The sequence below is a fragment of the Electrona antarctica genome (genome assembly GCF_951216825.1).
Source record: "Electrona antarctica genome assembly, chromosome: 4".
Classification (NCBI taxonomy): Eukaryota; Metazoa; Chordata; class Actinopteri; order Myctophiformes; family Myctophidae; genus Electrona; species Electrona antarctica.
In genome coordinates, this window is record NC_136809.1 from 17,878,777 (window position 1) to 17,905,617 (window position 26,841).

The following is a 26,841-nucleotide window of genomic DNA, read 5'->3' on the forward strand; positions in this document are numbered from 1 at the left end:
AGAATGCTTTTTATTATCAACAACTATATGCTGTAGGCTACACATAACAATAATAACATTGGTACGGTGAGTATACATTTTTAGCTATTTGTCAAGCGCAAATGTGTTAATTAAAGTAATAATATGCCAAAGAAAGAATACAAATTATTATTATTATTATTATTATTATTATTATTATTAATAATAATAATAGTTGTTGTAATTTTAAAAAAAAAGAATGACGTAAAGGCGCTGATTTAAGTGATTGGTTAACACCGTTTGACGTAGCGACGTAAACCAATCCCGCTTCCTGCTGATTTTCAGCCGGCAAAACCAAAAGGCATCAAAACCATAGCGATCAAAACAGCAGCAACACTTGAACCTGTGTCCTGTCGAATTGTGTGACTACAGACGTCAGTGTTAGTGAACAGTAACAACACAGTGAGCCCCAGAGTCCCATAATTCGATAGGTTACCATTATCGGTGTAGTTCAGGCAGGCTAAGTTGCTACTGTCCGACCTCTGGAACTTTCTTTCGTTTGTAGGTAACGACAGTTTCTCTGTTGAGTAAATACATAGAAGTTTACTTTTATTTACATTTGTGATACAAGGGTTTTCTGACTGCTGAATGTATTTGTGACTCGTTAACCATCCAGAGTTGACCATCATGTCCACTGGAGATGTAAGAGGCAGTCTCCGTAAACTGGACACGCTACTGAGGTCCATTAAATACCCGAGAGACGTGGATTATGACGGGTACGTTTATATTATACATTATATTTAAACGACAGAATAATCATACATCTATGACTATAAGTATAATCAGCAATAATGCGGTTATAACACACTGGTCGCTGCAGGTTTGCTGTTGTACTTGTATTGTAAATGTAATAATGCATGTTGACCACAAGATAGCACCATTGTGTCGCATTACATATAATAGCTATGTTCTCTTATACAGATCTGAGACATGATTTGTATCCTGTTATAATATCTAGCCATGTGTGCGGAGCTTGTTTGTTTATTTCATTACAACATGCATTACATTAAAATAGCTCTATTTTTGGATAGTCAAAGTGGGGTCTACTCTGGGGACACCCAGGGTCCCCTGCTGAGGTTCTAGGGGGTCCCCAGCAAAATTGGTTAATATAACACCAAAAACAGTTTAACCACTTCATGGGGAGTAAGGGCAAACACAACAGCTTGATCATCACAATTCCACTTGTCTATCGCTATAGGTGCTGCAAAATGACACAACAAAAAGTGACAAACGTTTTCCCCAAATCTTTTGGGGGAAAGTATTTAGGGCATGGCATAGCAGTGGCAGCTAGCCCGTTCCCCATAAAAAAGCCCATTCAAGATATTTCCAAAAATATTCATATACCGGTACATTATTTAAGCCTAGAATCAAGACATCCAGGCTCACGCAAAACTGTATTTATTAAATACAGTATATCATATAATTAAACATAACAAAATATATGTATAAACAGACATACAACATGAGTGGACAATAATATCACCAGAAACCGGTCTGTAACTCTGAGAGTGTACAAATGGCCCCTTATGGGCCATTTGGTTCCATTTGTACACTCTCAGAGTTAAGGAGGTCCTTGCAAAAAATACCATATACATATTCTGAAGAAAACCTGGAGATTCAGTAATTGATCAAAATAAGAACATTACAATGGTGTGTAAAAAGGAAAATGTAAAATTTGCCACGGCCAAGGCCACGTCTTGACCTGTTGGTTTTTATGTGTAAGCTTCATCATGCATTGTTTTCAGGGGACACACAGATCAAATATACAGACATAGACATATACACATAAATAAATCAGCAGGTGGCCTATTTAGGCAAATCATGCATAGCGCTTTTATCCAAAGCGCTTTACATAGAGATTGTGCATCACATTCACCCATTTATACACATTCATACACCAATGGTGGACGAAACCATGCAAGCCACCAACCTGCATATCGGGAGCAATTAGGGGTTCAGAGTCTTGCTCAAGGACACTTAATAAATAAATAACAGAATCAAATATGGTTTTGAGGCTGGCTGGCTTGATTCTAGGCTCAAAATAATTGATATATTTTTGCTAATCGCTATGGGAAAACACAAATGGGCTTTTTTGAGTGCAACGTCAAAAAGGCCGCCGCCACTGCTATGCCCTATGGGTCTTAAGTGGTTAACATGTGAGAATCCTCTTTCCTTCGACAGCCTATCAAAAGGAGACCCGTCCGCTTTTCTACCAATAGTGAACTTCACCCTGACGTCTTTCTCTCCCTTGTTGGCCGAGGAGCTGGTGGGGGCGGGGCTGGAGCTAACTGGCAAAACGGACCTGAGATTCACTGATACTGTTTATAAAGTAAGCTGAGTTCAAACTGACTCATGATTCACTGACACTGTTTGTAAGCTGAGTTAAAACTGACTCATGATTCACTGAAACTGTATATGGGTTTTTTTTGTTTGTTTGTTTTGTTTTTCTCCCCCCCCCCATGACATCAGTATTGGCAATTAAGCGTGTGTGTGTGTGTGTGTGTGTGTGTGTGTGTGTGTGTGTGTGTGTGTGTGTGTGTGTGTGTGTGTGTGTGTGCGTGTGCGTGTGCGTGCGCGTGCGTGGCTGTACTTGTATACATTTATAATTAAACAGGCTATTTTTTGGCTCAAGGTTAAAGTGGCAATAAATTGTAAAAATGACATTCATAAAATCATTGTCTTGACTCTTAGCATGTTAATGTGTTCACAAGTATAGTAATACAAATTGTGTGCGTGCGTGGGGTAGGTGCTCAGGGATATATTCCAGTATAAACCGGTCCTGTCCAAGCAACAGTTCCTCCAGTGGGGATTCTCTCAAAGGAAGATCTGTGTCGTCTGTGACGTCATCAACCTGGTCCTGCAGAGATACAACCACAGCAAGAAGGTGTGTGTGTGTGTGTGCGTGCGTGCGTGCGTGCGTGCAGATTTTTCTTCTGTTTCTATTTCTCCCACCAAAAATAGCAGTTCTGGCTGAACCATACCGTCGGTTTTCACAAAACTTGGCAATATGGTAGAGGGCTATGCCAAACGGTGAGGATGCGAAGCCCACAACCATTGGCCAAAGGGTGGCGCTATAGCACTGAATGGCGCATAATCGCACAAACGTCCTGCATATTTGATATTTCACAACTTTCCACCTATTTCACCACGTTTTTGCAATTTCACAGCATACAATCACATACAACCTGGCATATTTCATTGCATAATCAAGGATTTTAACCCAAATGGAAGAGATTCAAGAAGGTTAATTTATTTGTCGCACGACTCATGCGAGTATGTGCAGTGAAATAAAATGTAGGTGTCTGCAGAATGTCTGCAATAATAATAATTTAAAATAAATAAAATCAAGACAATGACAACAAGGTGCAATAAGCGAACAGAAAGCTTATGGCAGCAATACATAATAAGTGTTCAAAGAAAGCTGTATCATTATTCAATGTCTGAACTGAAGACAAAACATCCACTTCTTCTTCCAAACATAACATTGTCTTTGTGGATCTTGTAGATCTGCTACTTTTGATCCTTTTGAATCCTGCAAAGTAACAGTTTTTAGGACATATGATGTTTGTTACCACTTGAATTTTCCCCTTTGTAAAGGTTTTTAAAACCTAATTAAAGATGAGTCCCAAATTAGTCGGTGCCAGTCAGAGGGGCGGTGTTCCCACGGTCATGAAATTCCTGGAAATATTTAGAAATTAGAAAAAAAAGGATCCTGCAAAAATTGTTGGCTATGCATTGTTTTTGTCTATTCATTTTGTTTTTCCAAAACCTTTTCCAAAACATGTATAACATTACACAAAATATGTAACATAAGTCGCTATTCAGCGAACGGGCAGCGTGATTGCAGCCTAATGTGTACCTGTACGTGACTAAAATAACAGATCTACAAGCTCACAACGTGCTGCAGTGTGATCCTATGTCCTCTAGACCTATAGGGTAGGTGGTGTTGCAAAACATTTGGCACAAAATTTGGAATGGAATTATACCATTCTATATCCTATGTCATTACACTTCCTGTCTTTGTGCATTACACATGGGAAGTGCCATCGCGGTACACTCAAGCCCCTTTTCATCCAAAAGAACTTGTGTTTCTAGAACGGGTTCCTTTTCCACCAAAATAACTTTGGTTCTAGCAATGGTTCTTTTTCTGCCAAAATAACTTTGGTTCTAGCACTGGTTCCTTTTCCGCCAAAAGAACTTTGGTTCTAGAAATGGTTCTAGAAATGGCAGGATGGAACCGGTTCAACCCCAGTGGAAAAGGGGCCTCGGTCCCAGTCAGAAGGGCGTGGCCACTAGAGGGGCAGGGCCATCACGGTACACTCGGCGCCAGTCAGCGGGTCGGGCAGCTTACAGACCTCCCTCCAGCGGTCTCTCTCCGGGTCAAACTCCATGACGGTCCTCAGCGTCACCTCGCGGCCGTCCCTCCACCTATGGTGTTGATTTTAACAGCACATTTTGATTTTAGCGTTAGTCATCATAGGCTTTGGAATGTAACTTAATTTAGTTTTAGTCGTATTTTAGTCATCCGAAATGTTTTAGTGTTAGTCTAGTTTTAGTCGACTGAATGTCATACATTTTTAGTCGACTACATCTACAGTTGTAATTCCTGGTTTTACACTTGGTTGTGTCTGCTATATTGTGTGCTATTTTCAGCATGCAACCAAGCATAAAATTACTTGACTTTTAATTCTACTGGATCTCTTCTCCACTAGTCCCTCCCTGACATTTTCTACTGTAGTTTTTATTTGTCCACAAAACTGCATGCTTACTTTTTTTGTATTTCGTTTTTGTTTAGTGTTTGTCAGTGAAAAAAGGCAGTCGACAGAAAATATTCATCATGGTTTCGGTCGACAAAATCAACACTGGCGCCTCCTCCACCCACCTCGTGCCCCCGCAGAGCAGCACCATGCCCGCGGGCGTGCTCGCCATCCCGTAGCCGAAGGAGGTGTGGGCGGGGGTCAGCGGCCGCAGCCGCGTCCACAGGTCGCCCGCGGGGTCGTAGCTCTCGATGTCGCAAAAGGGCTCGCGCTCGCCCAACAGCGCGTAGAGGCGGCCGCAGGCCGACGCCAGGCGGTGGCCGAACCGCCCGATGGACATGGATGCTCTCTGCTCCCACGCTGTGGCACCGGTGCCCCCCGCAGGCTCCCAGCGGAACAGCTCTCGGCAGGCCTGGGTCACAATGATTACGTAATCGTGTTTGATGGATTATGAGGAACATTTAAAGACATACAAATATAACGCATTTACATGCTTTGTAGCTTTCCGCTATTTTTCCCATTTTTTTGTATGAAATGAATTAATGTCCGTAATTTATTCATATATTTCAGTTATTTGACATAATCTTCAGTGCAATTTTTGATAAAGCCTAAAAGAGGCCAAACATTTAGCATTTTTTATTCATACTGTCCAATAATGTTCAAATGCCAAAACAACTCCAATAATGAAATCGTTAATCGCAATTATTAGAGTGACGATTAATCATCAACTTAAATGTTGTAATGCTGATATCATCCGGGGAGGAATACGTTAGTCCGATAGATTCGTGGCTCAGGGGTGGCCGGATGTTCGAACCCGTTGCTCCCCCAGAGTCCTTGAGCAAGACACTGTACCCCTAATTGCTCCTGATGTGCTGGTTGGTGCCTTGCATGGTTTTTCGCCATCTTTGTTGAAGAACAGTCTGGGCAAAGACATGCACCCCATCATCATCCGTACCTCTCGGCTGCTCTCTCGCGCCCCCCGCTGGTCGCTGCCTCCCGACACGTAGATGGTGTCTCCCAGCACGGCGGGGGCGTGTCCGTGGAGGGGTTGGGGCATGGGCGTGGCCCGCCGCCACGTGCCGCCGCCCTCCATGTCGTAAAACTCCACCGAGGACATCACGGAGGCGGAGTCTGTTTCAAGGTTATGATAGTTAACTAACGAAATATCACAATAGTGATAGTCTATTTACTCTGACCTTTTTGAATCCTGCACCTGCCAATGTATGAAAAACCTAAAACTAACACTAAATCTAATAAAAACTAAACTAAAAAAAAAAAAAAAACGTCAAAACGAACTGAAACTCAAACTATTCTAACCTTGGTCTGTTTCCGGGTGCGCTCGGCTCCGCCCCCCCAGGACATAGATGACTCCTCCCAGCACGCAGCAGGCCAATCGGGCTCTGCCGTGTCGCATGGAGGGCGCCTCCTCCCAGCGCTGGAAGCGCCCGTCATATCGCCACACCCGATTGGACGGCGCCACGGCCACCGATTTGCCTCCACCGTCCTCGTCCTCGTCTCCCGTCACCTGATTGGTCAACGTTCAAATTTTGACAGAAAAATATTTAAGTGGTTTTAATAGTTGTGGTCTTTAATTTGACTAAAATTCCATTTAGTTTTAGTCATCTGAAATGTTTTAGTATTTTGTCTAGTTTTAGTCGACATATAAGTCGAAATATAATCTAAAGTTGATTTGTGTACATAGAGTTACTTTCCACCACTGGTCAAAAGGCATAGTCGCACCTGGTCTCCACCAATCACAAAGAGGAACCCGCCCAGCGTGCACACGCAGTGGTTCTTCAGCCGGCCAATGGGGTCGCAGCCCAGCGACGAGCACTTCCTGGTCCGGAGGTCCAGCGCCAGGATTGGCCGTCGCTCTGGCCAATGGCGACTGGCCCCGCCCCCCACCAGGAGCAGGTGATTGGCCCCTGGCGTGCGCACCGTCGACTGCCTGCTCTGCCTGATTGGCCGCGCGTCTCCCAGCCCGTGATACTCCAGCGCCCGGGTCACATGACCTCGGATCAGAGGCGTGGCCAAAGCCGGGTGCATGGGGGAGTGGCTTAGGGCCGTGAGGTCATCGGCATCGACCAATCCGAAGCGCAGGCGGCTCAGCAGGAGGTTGGACCTGTGGCGTTGATTTTGACAGCAGATTTGAAGAGATTTTGGTTTTATAGTTGTATATAATATATAATATATAGTTGATGAAATTCAATTTCCTTTTTTGTCACATTTTTAGTCGTCTGAAATGTTTCGGCATTGGTCTGGTTTTCGTCGACTAAATATAAGATTTTAGTCGACTAAAATCTAGTATTCTACTGTCGACTAAAATGCATTTTGGTGGTGCCTTGATGGTGTCGTAATGGCTGATTTTACACTTTACATTCCATGCTGAAAATAGCCAATGTAGTACAAGGGGTAGGCTTTTAGATCTTCACAACCAAACATGAAATGACTTGTCTTTTAGTTCTAATGGATCTCTTCTTCACTAGTCCCTCCCTGACATTTAGTCTAGTTTTTATTTGTTGACCAAATCGTGAATATATTTAGTCTCAGTTTTAGTCATCATATAGCAGTTTTCATCAGTGAAAATAAAGGTAGTGGTCGAACATTTTTCCGTCATAGTTTTTAGTCGAAGGAAATCATCAACGACCTCAGCAGCGGCATCGGCCCGTTCTCGTCCAGCCAATCCAGACACAGCCTGATGAGCTCCGCCTCTCTGACCCCAGGCATGTCGTCAGAGTCTAGCACCTCCGTCAGTGATTGGACGTTGAGCCCCAGGAGCCCGCCCCTGTCGGGCTGCTGCAGCAACGCCCACATCTTCACGGCGACCGCTTGATTGGCAGCCGCCAGGGCCTCGGGGAGGGCGTGTCTCTCGGCCAGGTTGGCGTAGCGGCAGCAGGTTCGAACGCAGAGGCCGTCCCTTATGTAGCGCTGACAAATCGCTATGGCAACGTCTATCTGGAGGTATCTGGAAGGATGGGATCATAACATTACATATCGCCATGGTAACATCCTCCTGGAGGATGGGATCATAACGTTATATATCGCTATAGGAATGTCTATCTGGAGGATGGGATCATAATGCATATCTCCATGCGGCAACGTCTATCTGGAGGATGGGGATCATATGAAAATTATACGTTACAATTATTGTGCAAAACATAATATTGCGATTAACGACATTATTGTGATAATCAAACATATGCTTAAAAGTTAAATTGCCACTTTTGTTAACCACTTGAACCCCCAGCATCCCGATTCTGCAAGCAACGTTGTAAGCTTGTAGATCTACTATTTTTCGGTTTGTGCGTAGTGAAATACAGATGAAGGGGAAAGGAACTGGTTGGAATAACGTGTTCCTTAACTTCCTTCCACACGCTACTGTACGTCCAACCAGGGAAACTCCCCTGCCAGGTGAATAGAAGCAGCTTGGACTCCTCATGCATTGAAGAAAGCATTGAGGTCAGTCAGTTGATCTTCCCAGAGGGAGTGTAGCGCCCAGAATTACATTAGACAATTGACACTGGGTGAAAAAAATGGGTTACGAAAAAATGGTGTGATAAAAATTGTAAAAAATATAAATACGTAAGTACGGAGGGTTTAAGTGGTGCTAATTCATATAGAACGACGTAGGACATGAACTTAAATCGCGATACGATTATTATGAGCGTTCCACGATAAATGTTAATAACAATCACCTCCCTTACCTGGCGGCCTCTAGGACCTCGGGCAGGGTTGCGGGCGACAGGCGGAGCCAGCCGCCATACAGGAAGTCGAGCGCGGCGCCGAGCCCCGCGGCCGTTACCGCCGGGATACTAACGCGGTCCGCGCACCGCTCCGCTGTGCGCTCCCCGAACAGCGCGCGAAAGTAGTCGCTGGACGCGGCCAACAGGGGGCGGTGGCACGGGAACGAGGCCCCTCCCGTCTCCAGAACCACGTCGCACATCGCTCCGTCCGCGCGGAGCCGCTGGAAACCCGCCAAGAGGCCCGCCCCCTGGGAGGGGCCAAACTGGAGGGAGTAACTCTCCATCCGATCACAGAGGAGAGGAGAGGAGAGGTGACAAGCGATGTGAGTGAGAAACGGTACAGGGATTAAGGAGACATTAAAGTTGAACGAAGGTTAAACTAAGACAAACACAGTTTTAGAAAAGCACGAGAAGCCGAGAGGACAGATAATGGAAGAGAAGTTACGAGGAAAGATGGTGGAAGAGAAACCAAGAGGAACGATGGTGGAAGAGAAGCCATGGAGGACAGATGATGGAAAGCAGAGAGGAGACACACGAAAACCAACGACCGCTCCATGAAGACTGGAACAGAGAGAGAGAGGAGAGGAGAGTCTTCTGTAGACTTTGTGTGTGTGTGTGTGTGTGTGTGTGTGTGTGTGTGTGTGTGTGTGTGTGTGTGTGTGTGTGTGTGTGTGTGTGTGTGTGTGTGTGTGTGTGTGTGTGTGTGTGTGTGTGTGTGTGTGTGTGTGTGTGTGTGTACTGTGCAGGCATGTGACTCTTAACACCCTGATATATGAGGGTCAAACCATCTGCCCCCTTGAGTGCACACACACACACACACACACACACACACACACACACACACACACACAGTGTCACATACTGTAGACATAGGCATGTATAATCCACTTGACGGTGATGTTGTTACAACATCTTTACTGTTTGTTTGTTGCCCTTTACGCTGTGTCCATGTGGGACTATCACACACACACACACACACACACACACACACACACACACACACACACACACACACACACACACACACACACACACACAGACAGACAGAGGGTTTCAGGACAGATTAACTCATTGGTTAAATGCAGCTGCTTGCTCACAGCATTGCCACGTCTGATGATTATCTGTGTCTTTGGGCTTGTTTTTTATGTAAAGTTGCTTCTAAATATTGATGTGTGTGTGTGTGTGTGTGTGTGTGTGTGTGTGTGTGTGTGTGTGTGTGTGTGTGTGTGTGTGTGTGTGTGTGTGTGTGTGTGTGTGTGTGTGTGTGTGTGTGTGTGTGTGTGTGTGTGTGTGTGTGTGTGTGTGTGTGTGTGTGTGTGTGTGTGTGTGTGTGTGCGCACGTCAGTCTGTGTCTCATAAGGCTGAGCACAGTTCAGAAACCTATATATTTGTATTGTGTTTTGTATGTTTCTCTATGGACCCTGAGTCTGCAATAAAGGCATTCATTAATTCATTCATTCATTCATTCATTCATATATACTGTATATCTGAAGAAGAAAAAAGATCTGACTGGAATTTTGTTTTTTATGAACTGTGTGAGGACCAATTATAATGAAGATAGGTTGAAAAGTGGTGAAGTGGTCCTTTAAGTGTTCCAGTTCCAATTATGTCTGCTCATTTCACTTGTTTAATCTGTATCCTCCTGTGTGAGTTCTCTCTCTCCTGATTGGATAGCTTAATTATAGCTGGAAATGCATGTTCTGTTTACTAAAGCTTGCACAGACCCAGACTCTGCAGTGAGTACTAACAGAGTATAGAGCTATTTATTTAGTACTTATTTTAACAAAGGAAAATCACCTTCACCTTTAACATAGATTTTCACAATTAGGAGAAGACACAGATTAGCTTAATTGGTTTTAGTCTGAGGTATGTTCAGGGTTCGGGTCAGGATTGGTTTTAAATTGTGATTGTGGTTATAGAGGCGATTAGATTAGGACAGCACAGGTCAAGTAAAAATATCGTCACATCATCTCATACACTATTGTGTCTTAATTTCACCTTCACAGAACCTATTGCGGTTCGGCTTTAAGCGGCCTCTCTCTCTCTCTCTCTCTCTCTCTCTCTCTCTCTCTCTCTCCATAGAATTACACTATGACCTGATGGCGACTAAACATAGCCACAGCTGTTGTGTGTGTGTGGGTGGGTGGTGGGGTGGGGTGGGTGGGTGGCGTGTGTGAGATCAGATCAGAGCAGACAGACTCTAACTTTCATTCCCTCATGAATAGGATGGATTCGGGGAGCTCAGAGTGTCTCCATTATCTCCCCATCTTCAAACAGCACCAGTAATGCACCATGCCACACACACGCCAAGTGGATTATTTAGAGGGTAGAAATGGACTCGGGCAGAACCAAGTATTCTGTATACGCCAGGGGATGGGAGGGGTCAGGGGTCTGTCGCCCCCAGCCCTATAGGAGTACGAACAGTGACAAATATCGCCCTCCTCCCCGCCGGATGCACCACGGTGGATTCATTTCAAACCCTGCACAACCTCTGTGGTGTTGGCCAGGGACTTTACCACTGCACCACCCGAGTGCCTATCTAAAAGATGCTATGCTTACAATTAAGATTCAGTTTGGGGTTATGATTAGACATTTAAAGGTCATGTATATTTGTTATTTTCAGTGTGTGACACAGTCGTGCAAATGTACACAATTTATTGTCCTAAAATGTTGATGCCCTCACAGATATAGTAAAACAAATGTGTCTGTACGCATGTACGCTGAGCTTCATAGTGAAAAGAGCAGCTTAATAAAGTGTTATTGAAATGAATGTGTGTTTTCAGACCAGAAGCATCCGTCCCGCCTCACAGTCAGACAACAAGGTGTTTGTACAACAAACAGATCCAGACAGTCTAGTAAGTAAACATGGATGACCTTGTATCTCCACATTTCAACTTTGAACGTTTGGTTTTTCGTAAATGAATGCCCTATTTCATCATACAAGTACGTCACGCCAAAGTAAAATAGCCAGTCTACAAGCTCACAATGCATCGTCGCGGCATGAGCTTGTTTTTCATCGTCAAAAAGTGGAGAGTCCTGATTCCTCCCATGTCAGCAAAAAAAGGTTGAGGAGGAAAACAACTACAATGTGCTACCAGGAGATCTCCGTCATGTGGTCTTTTCAGTGGTTTATGATTGATCGCGCTCTTCGCCAACATATGAATGAATGGTTCTATGTTGCTTATCAACGGAGAAAACCGGAAGTGAAAAGTCTGCCTCCATCCAAAGTCTGCCTCCGTCCGCCTCAATGTAATCGGATTTACACCAATATGCATTTATCTTGGATTGTTTTTCTTTTCTTTTTTTCTTTTTCAAAACAATCATTATTCATGGCCCAGGGCCATAACTAAAGCACTGATGATGGCGGTGGGCGGCACTTTACTCATTAACACCTGGCAGTTAATGAGTTTAATAGGTAAAGTAAAACATGTGAGTACTTGTTCCATCACTGGAACTACCAGGTGCATTCTGGCCAGGCGTTGGTGGTACGACACACATGGCAGCCCTCCCCTCCAACCAGGAGCATGACGACATCCCAGCAGTCTGCACCCCACCCCTCTATACCGACGACATCCCAGCAGTCTGCACCCCACCCCTCTATACCGACGACATCCCATCAGTCTGCACCCCACCCCTCTATACCGACGACATCCCATCAGTCTGCAGACTCTGCACCCCACCCCTCTATACTCACACAGCTAACAGCGGAGTACCAGGAACCCACAGTAAGTCAAATTCATGTTTACTTATAAAGCACATTTATTTTCATAATTGTCTAATCAACTAACTAATTTACATTGCAGATATACACAACATTGCAATCCGATATTACAATCCTCTTAATTGTGTGCGCATTGAGCATGACTTTGTGCGCAGTTCAGGTCACCGAGTCATAGACCATGACGTATGAGGAGGAGTATGCAGAAGTGGCGTTTACGCCTGTGCTTTGTGTCTGTGATGCGTCCTCAATGCGTACCTCTGCATTTTCAACCCAGCTTTGTGGGTCTTCGGTTACTGCCCAACGGGGCTTTCCTAGAACTGCGGTGAGATCCATAATAAGGCGTTACAACCCAGCTTTTGCAGTTTCCGTTTCCGTGATGCGACGGACCGAGACAAACACACTGCGATGTAACATTTCTAGCACCCACACAACCTGCCCAGCATGCACACACATACACACAATTCAATTTCAATTACATTTTCAATTCAAAGGGCTTTATTGGCATGAGAAAACATACGTTTAAATTGCCAAAGCAGAAAGCACAATACAACAATACAGCAATACAATCAAAACAAAAAATATGTACATTTGAACGTCAGAATCTTCAATAGATCAATTTCTATATTGTACCAAGGTCACTGGATGCAGGTATAGTGCAGGAATATACACAATGATTAGTCTTTAGGGTGGTTGTGTTCCGTTTGATATCCTTCTCCTATCACAGCAACTCACGAATATTGCTGCTGTTTTTGCACATTGTTGTACTTCGCAGATATGGGAGTTTTTTGTCATTGGTCATGTTTTCAAAATCTCCGTGTGTGGTTGTAATCTGTGGGAAGTACACACACACACACACACACACACACACACACTCTTACACTTCACAGTTAACTAGTGGATGCCTCTTCTGTGCTGCCGTGTGTTTTCCTCCAGACTGCGGCTGTGGAAGGGAGACTGTCTGCGTTGGAGTCCCAGGTAGAGAGCCTGCTCTGTGGGCTGGACAGGCTGACCGCTCTGGAGCAGCGCCTGCAGCGCCCGGAGAGCTGCAGACAACCTGAGGTATGTGGACTCTACCACGTTAAGACCTGAGGCCCGTTCTACACTTGCCTTCTAATTTGGAGGTTTTCTCACTTTCTCACCGATCTGAAAATGTTTTGTGCCAGTGGGTTACACACCAGCATTCCGAATCCCGCTATTCCGACGCATCGCCTTTCCCACTGGCCGCATACTAACCCTGTCCCTCCCTAACCCTAAACCTAACTGCACACGGAAGCCACGTGGTCGGAATGGCGGTGCGTTGGCAAATATATGAACTGGAAATGATGTACAGTGTGGGTAATGCGATATAATAGATCACATTGATTGGGAGGGAAGTGTTAATGGATGATGTCGGGAAGTTGGGTTGAATTTGGGCACAAAATTAATGTTGATAGATAGATAGATAGATAGATAGATAGATAGATGGATATCTGTCATTACGGCATGGGATGGCAGTCATTGCGCTGTCACAGTAATGTAACTTTGGGAGTGTAGCCTACTGGACCCGCTCATTCCATGTTGTGGTCTCGAAACATCACATGACCGTGCATGTGTTGACGATAACGCACGTAACGCTGTGTGCTAATTCCCCCGTCCCGGGCTGAATGGGACTCGAAAAACCCTGTTGTATTTGTCTGGCACGACGAAGGAGGTGGTGTAGGAGAGGAGTGTGTCACCTGCGTAGTTAAGGCGACCGTGTTGATCCGAAATTCCGAATGGGCATATGTATCTCAGCGTGGTGATGAGGCTGGCCAATCCCAGCTCTACAGTATGTTGATGCTGAGAGAAACAGAATTATGTAATGAAAATATTTTACATCCTGTGTCGCTAAAGCCCGCGTAGGCCACGCTATCGCAAACATTTCGCCCTGTGTAGCCTATTCATGTGTCTGTGCACTGCACGCAGAGAGAGAGAAAGAGAGAGAGAGGAGGTCGGTCTCGGGTGTCGAGCTTGTATCACTGTAGTATGCGCCGTGTCGGGAGAGGTTGTCCCCGACTCCCTGTTATATGTGTGGCTTTGCTGCCTGCCTGGCAGGAGGAACAGTCAGCGAGAGTGCTCTAACCAAAAGGGGAGGTGTCGGTGCGGTGGGGAAGGCAAAAGGGAATGTTGCACGGAAAACTGTGACCCATACATTAATCTGTGTCCCTCCCAACATGCATTTCATTGGTGACATGTGAGTCGTTTTTGACGAAAATGTATAAAATTAAGATGATTGTTAAAATGTTTGGTGTTTGCAAGCAGGGCACATTGAGGCTGGAGGACAGGGCTGTGCGGCGCTAGGTTCCTTGAGGCTGCATTTTGAGATGGCCGTCCGTCTAAGCGAGCAGCAGTATTGCTCTGTGCTATGGAAGTGTACAGACAGACAGCTTTTCTTGAATTTAGAATAGATTTCTGTTCTGAATGGTATTGTGTTTCAGAATAAAAGTCATGTGTTGAATGTGATTGTGTTTTAGAATAAAAGTCAGACCATCACCATAAGCAGAGAGGAGTGGGAGAACATGATGAGTAGAGTCACACTGCTGGAAACACAACTCCAACTCAACAATACACAGGTGAGACACTGTAAAGGCAGCTCCAGACAGCACAGACGGCCCGAAGTGTCGGGAGCTTGTCGGCAGGAGACTCCTAACCATAAGCTCCCGTTACTTGCCGTTGATATTGGCTTCCAACGTGCCGGGAAGCCGATATCGACGGCAAGCAACGGGTTGATAAAGAACCATGCATGTTCGGTCGGTTGCCGACCTCGGGACTTAGACTTAGTTCCTCCCGTTCCTATTGGAACATTGTACATTGGGCGACAAGTCCTCTCCATTTGCTCTGGTCTCTGGCGACCCTTCTTGCTCCGTGCCAGCTGACACCCATCTCGCTAAGGTCTTCCTTGGCTGTCTGTCTTCAAGAGAATTTGTGTTAACAAAATTCTAAATCTTAAAAAATAAAAAATCTTCCAAAATAAGCTCACAGCACGGCACAGAGTGTGAGCTATCTGCTATTTTTAAATAGCCAACGCTAAAATCTAAAATGACACAGAATGCTTTTAATGGGTTAACAACACTCTCTCCTCTCCTCTCCTCTCCTCTCCTCTCCTCTCCTCTCCTCTCCTCTCCTCTCCTCTCCTCTCTTCTTCTCTTCAGAAAGAGAACATATTGGTCAATGAAGTCCCGGACCGCCATCACTCACCTGAGCCTAAAGCCCCACAGGTGAGTCAATTTTTAATCATCATCATAAGCTATAATGAATACAGCTCTGCAATACAGTCATACAGTCTTATCCCATAATACCAGATTTGTTATAGCTGATTTCAGTTGTATAATATCTAGACACCAGGGGTCTTTAAAAAAGTTCAGGCCAAGGACACCCTAACTGAGAGGTTAAGGGACCTCCACTACATTTGATATAAAATTATGTTTCAGATTGAATCTTGGTCATAGATTTCATAGATATACACTTATACACTTATACAAACGCCCAATCAACTATTCACAGCTAGAGAAAACAAAGTGTGTTAATGTATGCTTAATTGCTTATATATGTTCTGAGCACATTCATTTGTACATACCCAGAATGGACCCGGAATGTGAGTAGTGACTTGTGTTATGTTCTTGTGCAGGAGGATGTGAAACAGTCCCTGGACAGGATCGCTAACTTGTAAGTTCGTTTTTTTTCTTTCTTTCTTTCTTTCTTTGGAAACCTTGTATGTCCAAAACTGGTTATTTTTTTTATTATTTTAAAATTATGAAACAATAGTGAAAATAGCCGATCTTGTAGATGGGCTATTTTCACTACTTTTGTGTGATGGCGTAGTATGATGAAAAATATAAATGGAACAATGGAAATATAAGGTCTGTGGCTCAAATGCAAAATAACTAATGGGCCTTGATATGAAAAGGGTTGAAAGCCACTGATCTAACCTGATTCAGATGACTGGAATGATAATCACTGTGTGTGCTCTTAATTTTATGTCATAATTCATTTCTTAATCAGAGCAACCACAATCCAATTAAGATGACCTTTCTTGTTCAGTCTTGTCCATTTATGTGATGTAAACACAAACCCAGAAATGGTCTACTCTGGAATAGAAGATAACCCATTTATCATATTTTGATTTGTTGGATTATTGAATTGAATGTGGATTTTGAATCAAAGTACTCACTCATCTTTCTCTCTCTCTCTCTGGTGTGTGTGTGTGTGTGTGTGTGTGTGTGTGTGTGTGTGTGTGTGTGTGTGTGTGTGTGTGTGTGTGTGTGTGTGTGTGTGTGTGTGTGTGTGTGTGTGTGTGTGTGTGTGTGTGTGTGTGTGTGTGTGTGTGTGTGTGTGTGTGTGTGTGTGTGTGCGCGTGTGCGTGTGCGTGCGTGACAGGCTGAAGGACACGTCCAATCTTTTGATGAGTGCTGAACCCGTTATATGATTACATATTAACTTACGTTGCCACTGATTATTATGATCTATGGCAATGTTAAGAGAAACATAACTGAATGTTTTCACAAGTGTCATACAAAAACTCATCAAACTGTAGTTCAAATGTCATTATTTACAGTGAAGATGGCAAAATAACAAGAATAAAGTATACATTATACCTTTAGTCACGTTTGGGTATACCTGTATAGTTCAGTGTCCATAAATGTTTTCTCCCCAATTTAGTCGTTATGTCAATTGTTTCCTCCCTATGCACATTTCTGTGTTATCACTTCTGTTGTATCCTATACTGACTCCACCTACCAGTGAGGATCCCCCACCAGGAGGATATGAAGCCTCCATCCTACTCCCCGTTGACAGGTGCTGCCCCCAGCCTGTAGGAGTCTGAACGGTGACAATAATCACCTTCCTCCCCGCCAGACTTCCCTCCCTCCTTGACAAAGCCGGGTGCACCACGGCAGATTCAATTATACATGTTTGGATTAAATGATCAAAATCTATAAGAAACACACTGTGAAACTTGAATAAAAACATGTTTTTTTATATACCGTACATATAAAAACTTGTTTTAACATTGAATAAAGATATTAAAACTGCAACTCCATACTTCTTGTAGGCTTATTGCTGAGTAAGAAAGAAAGTGAGAAAGCATGTTAAAACATTTAGGATATATGAAATGTTTGATATGTAATTGTAAAGTGAGGGAAAAAAAGACAATTCTTGAACAAAATGTGATCTGAAAGGCAAAATGATCAATGATCATACACAGTAAACATTTGGAGTATTAATGTTATGATCTGTCATACCCTCATACACAGTAAATATCTGGAGTATTCATGTTATGATCTGTCATACCCTCATACACAGTAAATATCTGGAGTATTAATGTTATGATCTGTCATACCCTCATACACAGTAAATATCTGGAGTATTAATGTTATGATCTGTCATACCCTCATACACAGTAAATATCTGGAGTATTAATGTAACTCAAAGTGTACTAATGGACCCATGAGGGTGATTGTAGTCAGGTCCCTGAATGTGGCTTTTAGGACCACATCAGTTCTGGGGTCATTTCCATGTCCTCTTGCACCCCAAACCCTTCGAACTCCATGTTAGACTCATACATGTATATGTCCCTGCTTCTGGTGACTGATAATGTCCCTCTAATGCGTTTTTTCATTGTTACTATTTTCTGTAATGTAATGTTGCATGACTGCATCAAACAGTCCTGTAAGTTAGTCCACGCATGAAATAACTAGCCTCCTCCCCACTTCCCCACTTTGTCTTTACAGTTGCACAAATGTATCCTAATTATAAATAGAAATCATCTAAGCATATATAGCTTGTTGCTTAGCAGAAAAGGAAATCAAAAAGATATTATAAAATATATTTTCGTGAACGGAAATAGCAGCTTCCTTACTCTCGGGAGGTGTAGTTCCAGAGTCCAGACTATAGCATTTGGAGATTGTGGAATAGTTGTCTGGCTACGCGAGACTAAGGAACGTGTGTTTCCAATGAGTAACATTCATTAGAAGGACAATATCAGTCACCAGAAGCAGGGGTGTGTGTTTTAAATAAATAAGGTATATATTTTTATTTCCTGAAAAAGTTTTACATAATGAACTTTCCAAATGAGTAGAGCCCTCATACAGTACATCAGACAAATGTTATCGCAATAAACATTTTTGCCATTAAGAAAACATATATCATATATTTCACTATCAAAGTAAGCTAAAACTAAAATCTGAAATGGAATGTCCAAGTGAAAATAATATTTTGTAATATATTACTTTGACCAACATAATACACTGGTCCCTATTGCAGTAACAAAATAGTTAATACTATACAGATAATAATGCAGAGTTAATGATACAAATACTGTATGCACTGAAAATATTTAAAATAGCCTACAGTAATACAGCAATACAATAAAGAACATTTCAATCCTGGTATAGTAGTCCAGGAATACTTGCTTTGGAGCTGTTGGTCTCCAAAAATGACATTTCGAAGACTTTGTTCAGACTGCGGGCAGATCTGAAAATGTTTCTCTAATCTGATCTTTAGGACTGACTGTCCAGTGTGTCCACACAGTTATTAAATCTGATCTTTAGGACTTTAAAAAAAAGACATTGTACAGTATGTCATCAGTCTCCAGTGAAGGACACGTCTTACGATAAAATACAAAGCAGTCTTCAGTGTCAAAGTGTCCAGACTGAAACATATGTTTAGAAATCACATTTGAATCACATGTCAAACCATCTAGGAATGTGATAAAGATAAAGAAAACTTTATTCTCCATTACATGTAACCTAAAATGGGAATTTGCCTTTGGCACATTGGCAGTCAGTATAAAAACAATCAAAACATACAGACCGCCCTGTGATCGTTGGCGTGCACGGTGCACCCCTCCAGGGGGGTCCCAGAGAGAGACACTGGCCTAAATAACCCCCAGGTTCTCATAGATGACATCAGAGAGGGCGGAGCAATCCCCTGCAGACCTGACCACCCCAGAGTTAGAGGACGTGCAGGAGAGAGGAGGAGGCGTGGCGCTGGAAGACGGAGACGTCGAAGAAGAAGAAGAGGTGGCGGTGGCCGAGCTGGGTTTGGGTTTGCACACCTGTGCGTACAGGTGGGCAAAGGGGTCAGGCTGCTGGGTCTTCGTTTCCGTCTTGCGCGGCATGGGCTCCGTGTAAATGGGCTCCGCAATCGGGCGGAGCCTGTCCGCGACCGGGCTGTAAACCTCGGAGTATACGGGGTCCGGCGGGGAGAGATCGGAGCCGCCCCCCACTTTGGTGCCTACGACCACGGCCCCCCGATGATGGGGGACCGCTTTCCCCGAGGCGGGGGGTTTGAGCGGCAGAATGGTGGCGGGATCCACGTACACGGCCGTCTTCGCGTCTGCTATCTCCTTCGGCGTCAAAGAGCGGCATACGACCGGGTCGGCGTACAAGGGCTCCGATTGGCCGGTGCGATGACTGGTGGGAGCGGCGTGATGCGTGGCGATGGGAGGGAGCGGCTGGAGGGTGATGGGGGCTGGTGCTTGTCCAGGATTCCTGCCTGAAGGTTCCGAGTTCGGCCCGCCGCAAACGATGGAATCGGCCGGCATGGAGTAAGGGCTCTCCAAGATTGAATCCGCCGGTCCGACGTCCACTCTGAGCTTGTCGTCCAGGATGGCGGCCATGTTGGTCGCATCAGGGATCTTAGGGAGAGGCGAGCGAGGGCACCGATTGGTCGTCATCGTGGCCTTCTCGGCCTCTTGGCCCACGCTGAGTGCAGCGGCGGCGGGAACCCTCTGGCGCTTCATGGCTAGCTCCATGAGGGAGAAGAGGTCGTCGTTTTGGCCCGTCTTAAAGGTGAAGGTGCCGGGACCCGAGTCACAGCGGCGGCCCGCCTCGATGGACAAGGACAACTGGAGAACGGGACAGACAGCCAAGGATGTCAATTAGACACAATATGACTAAAATGCTCTTCTCAGTGTGAGAGGCCCCGTCGACTTCCTGGAAACCCCTGCTAAACGATTTATAGTTAGGAACCAAACCAAATGGACCCCTACGGGTCTGTAACTCCGAGAGTGTACAAATGGAACCAAATGGACGCCAACAGGTCTGTAACTCGAAACCAAATGGACCATTACAGGTAACTCTGTCTCTGAGAGTGTAAATGGAACGAAATCACTGAACTCAATAATTAGTTAATTAATTAGTTAAGAGACACAGTTGGGTGATAGACACATAATGATAGTTTTCATCACCTTGTCTTTTCCGTATCGTCTCAGCAGGGCGTAGGGCCACGTTAACACGCTGTTCTTCTTCTCTGCCTCTCTCAGCGTCAGCCCCTCCTCCCCCACCTGCAGCCAGTACGCCCCCTGGAGGCCGCAGCGCGTCGCTGCCTCCGTCTGCTGCACCAGCACAGAGAACTGGCACACTGCAATGGACATGGTTCACAGGCAGCAGACTTTTATTGTGAAGTTCACTTAGACTTGTATTGTGTCATTACATTGTAACACAACGTGAATAACACTAACTAAAGACTTCAAACCAATATGTTGTCTGTATACGTTCATTTAGACGGACATTCATGCACACCACACATAGAATGCTGTGTAAATACACTGGATGTAGCAAGAATGCTAACTTCAGTCTGTAGTCCCTGTACAGAAAACTAGCAACATTACAAAAAAGAGCATGTTTATATTATAAACATTACTAAAAGGGTAAAAACAGAAGAGGAAAATAACAACATTAAAAAAGGCCTACTTTTGACTTAAACACATATAGATCATTTCATAACGATTTGAAACTGTATATATGATTTGAAACTGTGATTTAAAAAAATATATATATGTGAAAATAGTAGATCTACATTACAAGCTTGTTGATCACACATGCATCGGGAGCTTGCCATTTAGCTGAAATGACACCACTATGAGTGTGTGTGTGTGTGCGCGAGCGAGCACGTGCGAGCATGCGTGCCTGTGTGTGTTCACCTTCCTCTGTAGAGACATAAATCTGGTTCTTCTCCATATGGAGTGGACTGCTGCCTCTCTGAAGAAGTGAGTGACAGACAGGGAGGGAGGGAGGGAGGGAGGGAGGGAGGGAGGGAAGGAGAGATTTAACTACATGGATCCTAGCACCCTATTCTGTGGGTGAACATTCATCGGAAAAATATTCAAAAAGAACAAGTGACTTGTATTTTAGCTCTTCCTTGGACCTCTGTGGATTATACAGAGAGTGTTGACTTTGAATTTCTTTGCTCTTCCTTATGGATCTACTAATATGTAGATTTAGTTTTTTTGTATTTTATTTTCTTGTTTGATCTCCTTTCACCCTTTGCCCCCCCCCCCCCCCCCCCCCCTTCTTCTTCCCTTCTTTATTCTATACGATGGGAACGGTCACAAAAAAACTAATTTTACCCACTTCTTTACTTCTGTAAAGCTGTGACGTGACAATATAGCTGATTCTGATTAACCTGACTCTCTTTGTGAGTCTCTGCATTTGGGTTTGCCAGCTTGCTTATCGTGACCGCCATACTCTATATGTGTGACATGTCATGTGACTGTGAATGTGTGTGTGTGTGTGTCCCTCTCACCTGGAAGGCGACGGCACACAGTCTGGACACCCAGTCGATGCTGTCGTCTCTTGCGGCGGCAAACACCATGGTTCTCTCCTCGGTCTCCACGCAGAACGCCGACATGTTCTCCTGAAAATGACACACACACAATGAGACAAGGTGACGATGACTCCTGGTTCTGTGGTGTCACACCCATTGAATATAGAGGGGCCGTGTGGGGGATTACAATTTAGGCAATTAGCAGACGCTCTTGTAGTGCCTCTAGGCTCATAGTAAGTCATGGACATCAGTCTAAACATTATAATATCAATGAATACTCTGTACATTGAAACAGTGTTGGGAAAGTTCACTTTCTACATGAACTTTAGTTCAAAGTTCAGTTTACAAATTTTAAAATGAATTAGTTCAGTTCATAAAAAAGTGTTTTGTGGGTCCTTAAATATAGAAGACTGTAAACAGGTGCTCTTTGGAGTTTTTAGTTAGTGGAAAAAGATGGTGGTGGTGAACTTAAAGAAGGTCCATGGCGACTCTTTTCAGTTCAAGTAGAAAATCCTTTATTCCATTATAAAGCAAGGGTTAAAAAAACACTGCTGACCTGTGCGTTTTGGCCTAATTAAGGCCTTCATCAGGGTCCACTGGTAATGACAGCATTGCACGTCATTAAAAAGTGCACACAATCAACATCACATGGCATGACCATGTCATAATGCAATGGAAATAAGCCGTTGGCTTTCTTGCATTTATCCTTTTGATGGTGGTGTATAATTATGTGCAATTACGGTACATTAGCACTCTGGGATTCCTTGTGAAATTAAAAGTACAATACAAATAAAATTCATTATTATTTATTACATGTAAACATTATCAATAAACTATATCAGGTATACCTTGGGACAGGCTTCAGCGTGGGGAGGCAGTCTGCGGACACTGAGGACGTCCGACAGTCTGACCACCCTGATCTTCTTGTCCCCGTGGGTCTGCTGGTGCCTCCAGACCTCACCTCCAGCACCTGCACACGAGCGACACATGGATGCATGCATTAGGCCTAGTAGATTCAACTAGATTGGATTAGATTGGATTTGTTTAGATGAAACTAGATAAAATCAGACCAGATTAGATATGATTAGATTAGATTAGAATGACCCTAGACACTTGAATATATTTTGTAGAGTCAATTATTTTCAAGATATATTCTATGCCTATATGTTGACATTAGATTAGATTCAACTTATTGCCACTGCACATAGTATACAAATACTTTGACAATGAAATGAAGAGTGGCGTCTATAGCCAGAAGTGCAGTACAGTAATGCAGTAATGAAAGAATAAATACAGAAACAAATGTACAGTATGTACAGTAATGTATACAGAGTAATAAATAAATAGGATAAATAGTGAGAGGGAGACAAATTTCCACGTGGGAGGTGCAGGTCTGGAGGCAGCCTTTTTAGAATGGGCCTCGTGTCTAGATTAAGTCAGACCTCCTGTTAGTCCGACCCATGCTGCGGGTAACAAATCACCCGTGCTGCGGGTAACAAATCACCCGTGCTGCGGGTCACAAATCACCCGTGCTGCGGGTCACAAATCACCTGTACTGCGGGTTACAAATCACCTGTGCTGCCGGTTACAAATCACCCGTGCTGCGGGTTACAAATCACCCATGCTGCTGGTTACAAATCACCCGTGCTGCGGGTTACAAATCACCCGTGCTGCGGGTTACAAATCACCCGTGCTGCTGGTTACAAATCACCCGTGCTGCGGGTTACAAATCACCCGTGCTGCTGGTTACAAATCACCCGTGCTGCGGGTTACAAATCACCCATGCTGCTGGTTACAATGGTCGGACTAACGGGAGGTCGGACCAATGCCACGCTACCCGGGTTGGCATGTAGCACAGTGCCAACCCCAAACCCAAACAACCACAAGAGGATGATCAAGTCATAGCTAATGTACTTACCTCCCCAGGTTGCATTCTGGATCTCCAAGCGTCCCACTGCGTTACTTCTGGGGGGGTACAGACCCAGCCACACCTGCTTCCACTTCTGAAAGAAGGGACAGAATGACACGGGTTAGATCACGTCTGGTACAACCGCCCATGGAGGAAACACACTCACTGGCCTTGGAATGCCCCCGCGACCCGACGATAAGCGGTTGAAGATGGATGGATGGATGGATTTTCCTTTTACTTTATACTATGCGGTAGGCTTTATTAATGTCTGTAGTTATGAATGCCTGTAGTTATGTACATAGCCTACTTTATCAGCGGGATTCAGCGTTTTAGCCAAAGCGATAATTTAAGAGTAACAGCGATGCAGGCCTAATTATTATATAATTTTCATTCCATACCAAAACTGTGTCACGTGCGTGCGTGCGTGTGTGTGTGTGTGTGTGTGTGTGTGTGTGTGTGTGTGTGTGTGTGTGTGTGTGTGTGTGTGTGTGTGTGTGATTCTGATCTGTCATCTCTGCGTGTGTTGACACTATACACATGCACACGCAGAAGAACTGGGAGGCGGAGGTGCGAGGGGTGCGCTGCCTGGAGCGGTGTAGTAACAAGGTATTCGCGTCACAGTCAGCTGGGGCATTAGGACCACTGTGGCCTCAGGGAATGCCATTGTTTTGAGGGGCACAAGGCCAAACTGAGTGGCAACGACGGCCATGGCCTTCGTGGCCTCCCTGAAATCCCTGTCCACCAGTATCAGCCACTGTTTATGGATGTTTGCTCAGCAAATTCCTTCTCTTTGAAGGCTTGTTTGTATAAGGCAGGACCAAGTCTCTTAAATATTTCTCATGCTCTAACCTTAACCCCATAGTAAAGAACCCTAGTGTATACCTTACCTTGACATGAGCTGCCAGTTCCTTAGTTTACGCAGTGTTTATTGCCGTACAGTACGCAACCCATAACTGACCCCTCCATGGAGGCAACAACAACAGTCACAGCGGAGTGTGCACTTGTAGATCTGCTATTTTCACTAGTTTGGGTCCCGGCCGGGCAAATGTCTATTCTCTCCTTTGGGTCACAACATGAATTGTTCGGGAACCACTACTCTAAGTGAATGTACATGTTACATGTGTGTGAGTGGGAGAGGGTTATGTTAGACGTTTGACTACCAAAGCCATATTAGACTGCAGGATATCACAAGGGAAAGAGAGGCAAGTTCCCTTATCCCTGTTACATCATGTATTTTACTGACGGACAGACAGATAGACAGGTTCTCACAACACATTCAGAAATCTGCCTACCAATTTCACCATTGATGGGGATTCCAACCTAATAGAAACTATAGCCTTTCTCTTCCTGGAAAAGTTAGCATGCTGAAATAGAAGCCTTTATTAGTGAATAGCCTACACATACATCTAATAAAAGAGCTCCTCTGAGACACAGAATGAGCAGACAGAAATGGTGCCATCTTCTGAGCATTAGTGAAGACCAAATATATGAAGACGAGATTGCAAATGAGCAAAGTGGTCCTTTTAAGTTGTTTTAATTGAAAGTTGCAATATTTAAATGAGCATTCTGTGGAACAATCAGTGTTTGAACTGTATAGAATAATGTTTGAGTCCCAAAAGAGAGATTAGACATTTGCCTGGGACACAAACTAGTGAAAATAGTGCACAACGAGCACGTTGCGAGCTTGTAGATCTGCTATTTTCACTACATATTTTTTGTATTTTTTTTATTTATGGAATTTCTTAGACTTGTTTGTTTGTTTTACAATTTTAAAAAATGTTTGAAATATTTTTGTTTAAATGAAAATTAGATTTTTACTCGAGTTGTGACCCATACAAATTGGTCCCACAAATGGGTCCCGACCCACTGTTTGGAAAACGTACATGAACCTGAAATTTTCCCTGAAATTGGAGCTACGTAGATAAGGAATGTAGATGGAGCATGAAACACAAGCCTCAACACAATCTATGCACTGCAGGTTCCCAAACTTTTTAGCTCAAGATCCAAAAGAGAAATTTGCCCGGTTTGATTGATTGATTGATTGAAAATTGTATTAACAGTTTGCAGAATTACAGTACATTTCAAGCACAAACTCAATACAAAGGCTGTTAACTGTGAGTGGACGACCCAATTAAGCATTACACTTGTTTACAACAGGGTCCACCATGTTCAATTCATCAAAACATTTAGAGACGTACAAATAGACACTTCTATATAGACAAAGAACAGAACAGGAATTCATCATAATGGAGGTAAAAAGGGAAAAGAAACATATACAGTGATGGGAAAGGGGGGGGGGATAGTGAAAGTGGCAGATCTACAAGCTCACAGCACGTGAGCTTACACACACACACACACACACACACACACACACACACACACACACACACACACACACACACACACAAGATGAGCAGACTATAGAGTGCAAGGAATGTGCTGTGGTAATGCTGCTCTGTCTGAACATGTGTGCTGGGGCTTGTGTTCTAGTTATATTCAGTCACAGAACACACAGCTGTATATATGTTTCTAACACATGAACATGCTGTTAAATACAGGGATATGTTTACCAGTGGTGGGGGGAAAGTCTCAAGTACGGAATTCAAAATGGACTTGAGTTTGAAGTACAGAATGTGTGTGTTTTGTAATAATAATCAAAATCAACAAAGCACATAGTAAAGTTTTCAAATGTAGTGGAGTAAAAGTAGCCTACAATATGTGGAGATCCGAGATATGTAGTGGAGCCTTCTTGATAATTTGTATGGCTGCACTGTTGCGAAAGATAGCATAGGCCTAATACCTATACATTTCTTATCACTTTTGTGCAAATACAGAACAACACACTGTACTAAACAAGGAAATAGCTATAAATGAAACGTGCTGAAGCCTATTATTGAAAAGGTGTTCTTAAATGAGTCTGACATACTGTCGCTGTTGCTGTTATGCCCTAACGTCTTAAAATGAATAATGTAGAATTGTAGATTGACAGTTGACTCACTTTGCCAGCTTTCCGTGGTTGCAGGTAAACCTCTCCAGCTTTTATGTGAGCGTCCATTCTGTCTCGATGTGTGTGTTCTGTCAGGAGGGTTTACACACACTCTGACTATATACACACCTACTGTAGTTTGT

The 26,841-nt window shown here is 43.9% G+C and overlaps 3 protein-coding genes across 5 annotated transcripts; 1 reads left to right on the forward strand and 2 right to left on the reverse strand.

Annotated features, from left to right (window-relative positions):
• Nucleotides 1-280: 280 nt before the first annotated feature.
• cep44 (centrosomal protein 44) lies at nt 281-17,511 on the forward strand. 3 transcript variants are annotated; one of them, XM_079499151.1, is made up of 11 exons: nt 281-523; nt 635-734; nt 2,200-2,347; nt 2,765-2,902; nt 11,302-11,373; nt 11,980-12,243; nt 13,173-13,298; nt 14,732-14,830; nt 15,410-15,475; nt 15,886-15,923; nt 16,635-17,511. In XM_079499151.1, exons 2-11 carry the CDS (start codon nt 646-648, stop codon nt 16,681-16,683), a joined length of 1,089 nt encoding a protein of 362 aa, XP_079355277.1. In that variant the 5' UTR covers nt 281-523; nt 635-645; the 3' UTR covers nt 16,684-17,511. The 3 variants fall into 3 exon arrangements, with proteins under 3 accessions (XP_079355277.1, XP_079355279.1, XP_079355278.1); XM_079499153.1 differs by having other exon boundaries at nt 281-519; XM_079499152.1 differs by lacking the exon at nt 281-523 and having other exon boundaries at nt 537-734.
• Nucleotides 4,311-8,802, reverse strand: klhl34 (kelch-like family member 34; the record flags this gene model as incomplete). Its single annotated transcript, XM_079499477.1, has 7 exons — nt 4,311-4,446; nt 4,901-5,187; nt 5,731-5,906; nt 6,093-6,300; nt 6,516-6,897; nt 7,423-7,740; nt 8,480-8,802. 7 exons carry the CDS (start codon nt 8,800-8,802, stop codon nt 4,311-4,313), a joined length of 1,830 nt encoding a protein of 609 aa, XP_079355603.1.
• Nucleotides 17,512-19,131: 1,620 nt separating the features above from the next.
• Nucleotides 19,132-26,777, reverse strand: dok1a (docking protein 1a; the record flags this gene model as incomplete). Its single annotated transcript, XM_079498307.1, has 7 exons — nt 26,711-26,777; nt 23,722-23,806; nt 22,652-22,773; nt 21,783-21,893; nt 21,181-21,238; nt 20,446-20,618; nt 19,132-20,103 (listed from the first exon to the last, which is right to left on the reverse strand). The coding sequence occupies exons 1-7, from the start codon at nt 26,765-26,767 to the stop codon at nt 19,132-19,134; spliced, it is 1,578 nt and encodes a 525-aa protein (XP_079354433.1). The 5' UTR covers nt 26,768-26,777.
• Nucleotides 26,778-26,841: the final 64 nt, after the last annotated feature.

What these genes read in the sequence shown, in the direction of transcription:
- cep44 (XM_079499151.1), top strand. Translation starts at nt 646, where the DNA reads ATGTCCACTGGAGATGTAAGAGGCAGTCTCCGTAAACTGGACACGCTA. An exon ending in AGAGACGTGGATTATGACGG is followed by an intron (nt 735 to 2,199) that starts GTACGTTTATAT and finishes TTCCTTCGACAG; the next exon opens with CCTATCAAAAGGAGACCCGT. An exon ending in GATACAACCACAGCAAGAAG is followed by an intron (nt 2,903 to 11,301) that starts GTGTGTGTGTGT and finishes GTGTGTTTTCAG; the next exon opens with ACCAGAAGCATCCGTCCCGC.